The sequence below is a fragment of the Bison bison genome, unplaced genomic scaffold (assembly GCF_000754665.1).
Source record: "Bison bison bison isolate TAMUID 2011002044 unplaced genomic scaffold, Bison_UMD1.0 scf7180017864280, whole genome shotgun sequence".
NCBI lineage: Eukaryota > Metazoa > Chordata > Mammalia > Artiodactyla > Bovidae > Bison > Bison bison.
Genome location: NW_011494852.1, coordinates 6,537,024 through 6,543,956, shown reverse-complemented (window position 1 = coordinate 6,543,956; position 6,933 = coordinate 6,537,024). Strand labels below are relative to the sequence as shown.

Sequence of the window (6,933 nt, the reverse complement as noted above, 5' to 3'; positions counted from 1 at the left end):
TTTCCTTGTGGCCCAGTGGTTAGGATTCAGAGCTTTCCCTGTCGAGGGCCCAGGGCAATTCCCAATCCAGGAATAAGATCCTGCAAGCCCAGTGCATCAAGGCCAAAAAAAAAGAAAAAAATTAACAAAAAAAGAAAACAATCAGATTTTTAAAACGTCATTTTCCTCACTGGGAAGGTAATTTACAAAACCAAAGCAGCTCCTGGGACATCTTCACTGAATATGAAAACCAACCCAAAGTCGCCAAGAAGCTGACACTGACACACCTGGGATTTTCAATTCCTGGAACCGCTGTGGGGGCACTTAGTATTACTTCTGGCCCAGTTGTTTCTTTTTATTTTTTCTGATCTGGGTCTTCACGGCTGCGTGCCGGCTTTCGCTAGTTGTACTGCACGGGCTTCTCTTGTTGCGGAGTATGGGGGTCTAGAGCTCTTAGCAGTGGTAGCACACATCGCCCCAGTTGTTTCTTTTTATGTATTTCATCTTTTGGCTGTGGTGGGTCTTCATTGCTGCACCCAGGCTTTCTCTATTTGCAGAGAGTGGGGGCTACTCACTAGCTGTGGTGGCCAGCTTCTCACTGCAGTGGCTTCTCTTTTATGGAGGATGGGCTCTAGGCACACAGGCTTTAGTAGTTGAAGCACAAGGGCCCTAGAGCGTGGGCTCGGTAGCTGTGGCCCACGGATTAGTTGCTCCACGGCGTGGGGGCTCTTCCAGGACCAGGGATCAAACCAGTGTCCCTTGCATTGCAAGGCAGATTCTTAACCAACCACTGGACCACCAGGGAAGCCCTCCCCCAGTTATTTCTGCAGGAGGTAATTCTGGAAGGTGGAAGGAGAGACACACACAACCTGCTGGGCATCCTTCTTTTTATTTTCATGGCAAATGAACGTGTTGGCTCAATACTAAGGAATAACGGTGTGTCCTGGGGTAGATGAGAGGGGCAGACTTTTTCAGGAGATAAACCTTGATTGGGGTGGTGGTTGTCCAGGTGTGTATATCATTAAGACTCATGGAACTATTCTGTTGAAACCTGGGTGATCTGATTTATGAGTGTAGCATATGGCTTGGAAAAACAAAAAGAGTATTGGGAAATAACTACATTCACCACTTATTTAGAAGTTAAAAAAAAAAAGATACTAAGTATATTATTTCCAAACTGATAGAAGATAATCAACACAGATGAATAAGAATGCATCCCACATCTGAATTATGAGAAATAAACCAGGAATCAAACTGGTAACAGATTGAATGCCTCATTTGACCAAACATCAAAAACAAGCCTGGACGTGCAGGTTGGAAGCATGTGGAGAAATATCCAGAGACAATGAAGAAATCAGGAAAAGATAAACTGCCAGGATACACAGCAATATACAGAATGACATATACAAAAGGCACATGATTACTGATCAGAATAACAGAACCCATCATTCTGGGAAACTCTCCATCTGAACAGACGTCGATGTCACAGCCTCAAAACCCACAGTCCTCTCCAGATTGAAAAATACTTTTATTTATTTTATTTTGGGTGTGCTGGGTCTTTGTTGCAGTGTGTAGGCTTCTCTAACTTCAGTGTCCCAGCTGAGCTGCCACGTCTGGGATCTTAGTTCACTGACCAGGGGGCGAACGCAGGCCCTCTGCACTGGAAGTGCAGAGTCTTAGCCATTGGACCAAATAGGGAAGTCCTTGTCCTCTCTATTTAAAATCTCCATGAGGTAGGTGTCCTTGGCACACAGATCAGCTCCAGGCCCTGGCCCCGTCCTCCCCATGAGGCCTTGGGGAGATGCTGGCCCTCTCTAAGCCCACTTTCTCTTCTGCCAAATGGAGGTGACTGTAGCCCCCACCCAAATGCAGTTTCCCACCCTTGCTCTCTGAGACGCTTGCCCCCCCAGCTGCACCAGCTGTGCAGTGATGGGGCTGAAGGCTGGGAGGCTGAGGGCGGTGGATCAGGTTCTGACTCTGCTTGTCTCCACCCAAAGTCTCCATTCCCGACTCAGCCCCGGGCCTTTTCTCCCTCTGCTGGGTGGGGCACCAAGAGGGGTGGGTGGGGTGGGGAGATGGAAATGGAGTGGTAGGCTGCCCAGGCTTCTAGGAGGAGTTTCTGCTCAGCTCCCCAATGCCCTGTTCCCTGCCTTCCAGAACCCTCTATCAACATTCTCCCTCTCACACCACCCTTCATACCTGCATGCCCCTTCAGGAGCCTTGGGCTGTGGGGACTTGGCCTGGGCAGAGGGGCCACCCTTCCCCCCCTCCCACTCCCTTCCCTTATCTTGAACACCAGGTAGGACAGAGGAGGCCATTCTGGGAGGTGGAAGGAGAGAGACTCAAAGAAGAGAAATAGACAGGAACATGTGAGAGAGACAGGGCAGGACAGAGACACAGGACAGCCAGAGACTAGGGCATCCTGGAGAAAAAACCAGAGAGGAACTTCCAGAGATGAAGAAAGCCAGACACACAGTCTACATGGTTCTACTTAGTTGTGTTTCTTGGGCAAACTGCTTCTCCTTTCTGAGCCTCAGTTTCCTTATCTGTCAGATAAGGGTGATCGGGGGCCCTATGCTCAGTGGCCTGTCAGAGATCAGTGGTCTCTCCCACATGCTAGGCAAGCCCGAGGCTTTGTCAGTGGCACTTCTCATTATCTTTCCTTCTTTCTTTCATCCACATTTACTGAGCACTTACTGTGTGCCAGGCACTGCACTAGGCACCAAGGATACAGCTTTGACCACTGGGCAGAATATCCTGTCCTCTTAGCTGCCTTTCTTATCATTATCCTGTTGCCATGGTTATTATTATATTACAGAAGCATCAACTGGAATTTCAGGGGAGACCCATCCTTAGCCCTAGGCAGCAGGTCCTAACCTGGGAGAGAGGGCGCAGAGTTTGAGCTCACAGCTTCGTCTCTCAGGACTCAGATTTTCCATGATGGAATGGATGTGAGAGTCTTCTCTCTCCACCAGGCAGCAGGAAGGTAGGGCTGGAGGGATGGTGTCTCAACAAGCCTTCCACGCTGTGTGCTGTGCTGGTATGGTTATTATTGTTAACTGTCTCTATCACTATTAGCTCAAAGGGGAGGAACCGTACACCTGGGAATCCTCAGGATGGCAGGGGCATCAGAGGCCCTAGAAAGAGGGTGCTGGGCCAGCATGGCCCCAGGGTCTGTGCCAGGTGTGGGTGGTGGGTGTGGAAAGGCTGAGTCACCAGGGCCAGGCACACCCTGCTTTGATTTAAGGTCCCAGCAGCCACGCCACTGCCACTGCCGTCCCGCTGTTCCAGCCATGGCCGGGAGCTTTGTGAGTGCTCGCAGTGTGGGGGCTTGAGGGGTTTGGACCCAAGGCTGCACTGGCAGAGGGGAGGGGCTGGGGCTTGGCTGAGGGCTCCTGTTTCAGGGAGAAAGCGGGTGTTCCGTTGTGCCAGAATGTTCTGGGCTGCCGTTTCTGGGTTCACCCAATCCATCCCCACGCTCTCACCCCTCCCCCCATTGGTTCCCCTTACTGTCTATCTTTCTGTCCCTCTGAGTATCTTCCTGCTGAGTCTCTGTGTTCCTCTGCACCCCCGGTTCTCTTTCCCGTGTCTCTGTGCCCTTTCTTCTCTCTGATTCTGCTGCTCTGCGTCCTGGTCATGTTCTCCACACAGCTGACCCACTTGTCTCTCTCCTCTGCCTCCCTGATCCACTCTGGCTGCTGCAGAACGTCCCCCACAAGACCTCGCTGCCTGAGGGCATCCGAGTGGGCACTGTGTTGAGAATTCGTGGTTTAGTCCCCGACAAGGCTGGCAGGTGAGACCCCCGAGCCTCAGCGGTAATGGGTGGGAGGTTTCCAGGCTCAGTGAACCCCACTTTTACAGCCCAGAGAACAAAACCCCAGGCTAACTTTGCCCACCAGGATCTTGGAATCCCCAGGCTATTTCTGCCCTCCTGGAATCTGACGTCCTCACTTACCTGTCCCATTACTGTGCAGGTGGGGAACCTACATCAAAGAATCTGGGGGTTCCAGGGCAATCTCATGACAAGTCCAAGTGCACAGCCACTCTGGAAATATAACCTATGAATCACAGGTGCCCTGGGCAGCATGTAGGAGGCCTAGGCAATCAATCCTAGGGCTTCCTGGGTGGGGATCTTCAGGATTTCTGAGAATCTACAGTGCCTGGGAATTTGGGGGTCCCTGGTATTGTCCCAGCCCTCTGGGAAGTGGGAGCACCCTGGTCTTCAGGACCATGAGTCCTTGGCATCTCCCAGACTCTGGAAATGAGGGGGACCCAGGCCCTGGTCTAGGTGAATGTGTGTCCAGGTCTCCCACTGGTTTTTGGTTGCCCTGGGATCTGGGCTCCATGGTCTCCAGTCCATCTCCCCTCTTTCCCTGGTGTGTGGCTCTCACGTTCCTGTAAATATGGATGTGCTCTGGCAAAGGGTAACTCCTCTATCCAATGTTCTTCTTCTCCACCACCTGCCAGGTTCTACGTGAACCTGCTGTGCGGTGAGGAGCCAGGCAGTGATGCCGCCCTGCATTTCAACCCCCGCCTGGACGAGTCCACGGTGGTCTTCAACACCCTGGAGCGCGGCACCTGGGGCGCAGAGGAGCGGGGCTCAGGCATTCCCTTCCAGCGAGGGCAGCCCTTCGACGTGCTCCTCATTGCCACTGAAGAAGGCTTCAAGGTGTGTCTCTTCCACAGGGCGGGCTCCAACACCCACATCTCTTCCCTTGGCAAGGCCAGGAAGGCTCTTGGCAGAGGTTGGGATCAAAGGCGTGGCCAAGGTGGGCAGGGCCTCCCCAGTTCCTCACCTCCCCTGGCGCAAGCGCACTACTGTCAGAGGGTAGGCATGTGTCGGTAGCAAGGACGAGACAGTGAGAGCCAAGTGCTCAAAGGGTGGGAGTCCAGCCGGAAGATGTGGACATCCTCTATCCTGTTCCCTGTCCACTGGCGTCTGAGGTAGCAGTTCTGGGACAGGGAAATGGACGACTTGGAAGACAGGACCCCGAATAAGTCCCAGCCGGGGGTGGTCATTGAAGACCTTCCACTACCCGGGCTGTTCTTCACTTTCTGTGCGTCCGAGGAAGGCGATGTATCCAGGAATTCTGGCAACTGCATCACTGCCAAAGCTTAAAAAGCACTCAGGTGTCAACAATGAACTCATTTAATCCTCTTGACAAGGGGCTTCATTGAATAATAGACCTCTTTCTCAGTGGGGGCTTGCGTGCGTGCCTAGGTCACGCCGCGTGGGCACGAGCCGGGAATAACCCCGCAGTTGCCTGGGGAACCTTAAGCAGTGTCTCCTCGTCCCTGCAGGCGGTCATCGCAGACTCTGAGTACCACCACTTCCGGTACCGGATCCCGCCAGGGCGCGTGCGCGCGTTAGAGGTGGGCGGGGACCTGCAGCTGGAGTTGGTGAAGATCTTCTGAGCCTTCCCAGGAGGGCTGGCGGAGACCCGGGGCAGGGGTCTTGGATGGCAAATAAAGTCTTTAGTCCCTCATCTGTGCGCCTGTCTTGTGTCAGTGTCTCCTTCATATAGACGAGAGCAGCAAGTTCAGAGAGGTGAAGTTAAAGTCGCTCAGTTGTGTCCGACTCTTTGCGACCCCACGTACTATACATTCCATGGAATTCTCCAGGCCAGAATACTAGTGGGGAGCATTTCCCTTCTTCAGGGGATCTTCCCAACCCAGGGATCGAACCTAGGTCTCCCGCATTGTGGGCGATTCTTAACCAGCTGAGCCACAAGGGAAGCCCAAGTATACTGGAGTGGGTAGCCTATTCCTTCTCCAGCGGATCTTCCTGACCCAGGAATCGAACCGGGGTCTCCTGCATTGCAGGCGGATTCTTTAACTGCACTATCAGGGAAGAGAGGTAAAGACAATGGCTAATGGTCACAAAGTGGCCCAGGTGGGTCCGACCCTGAATCTCCGAGGGCAATTTCTATTCCTGGAGGCTTGGAGAGGGTGGGGGTGGGGCTTTGACTCGCCTTCCTGCTGCACTTTACGGAGGAGCCAGGTGATAAAGCGGTGGAGTTGACTGAGGGAGTCTGGAGGAGCCCAAGCCCTCACCAAAGCGATGGACATGAGTTTGAGTAGGCTCCGGGAGCTGGTGATGGACAGGGAAGTCTGGCGTGCGGCAGTCCATGGGGTCTCAAAGAGTTGGACACGACTGAGCGACTGAACTGAACTGAAGCCCTCCCTTGGGCTTCCCAGGTGGCTCAGTGGTAAAGAACCGACCTGCCAGTGCAGGAGATGCAGGAGACATGGGTTCGATCCCTGGGTCTGGAAGATCTGGAGGAGGAAATGGCAACCCCCTCCGGTATTCTTGCCTGGGAAATCTCATGGACTGAGGAGCCTGGCGGGCTACGGCCCATGGGGTTGCAAAGAGTCTGAGCACGAATTACTACTAAGCCCACCCTTGGCGCCCCCCCTGAGGGTATAACAGCCACCACCACCTCCCCCCCTCTCCACCTCCCCCCCCCAGCGGTTGGTCAGCCTGCAAACAGGTCCCTTGGAGACCCCAGTCTCGCGGAGATGATGTGTGAATCTCGGCCTCTCTGCAGTTGCCCCCGCTTCCTGGCTCCCCAGGCTTTCCAGCCCTCCTCTGGGGCGGGTTCAGGCTTGGAAGGGATCCGGGCGTTGCCGGCCTACTTTTCTGTCCCCGAGATGGGACAGTCTCCGCCAGTTCGCGCCCGGAGGCAGACGCACACTGGCGGGGTCCGGAACGCGAAGTGCCGGCTCCTGTGTCCCTGCTGCCCTCTAGGGCGCTGTTCTCACACTTCCTCCTTGGCTCGCCTGATGGCCCTGAACTGCCCCTTCCCCCAGGGATTCTGGAGGGGGAACGAGGGGCGGGGTACAACTTAGAAGCCAAGTCAGCCCCGAGTGCCAGGTGGGGATTTTCTGGCCACTGTGGGGAGAGGAGTCCATACCACGGAGTGCCCCCCTCCCCCGCCGACTCCCCCACCCCCT

General features: G+C 54.3%; 1 protein-coding gene across 1 annotated transcript; it reads left to right on the top strand.

Annotated features, from left to right (window-relative positions):
• Positions 1 to 3,272: 3,272 nt before the first annotated feature.
• LGALS7 (lectin, galactoside-binding, soluble, 7) lies at positions 3,273 to 5,426 on the top strand. The gene is made up of 4 exons (XM_010849197.1): positions 3,273 to 3,287; positions 3,684 to 3,772; positions 4,447 to 4,648; positions 5,281 to 5,426. Exons 1-4 carry the CDS (start codon positions 3,273 to 3,275, stop codon positions 5,392 to 5,394), a joined length of 420 nt encoding a protein of 139 aa, XP_010847499.1. The 3' UTR covers positions 5,395 to 5,426.
• Positions 5,427 to 6,933: the final 1,507 nt, after the last annotated feature.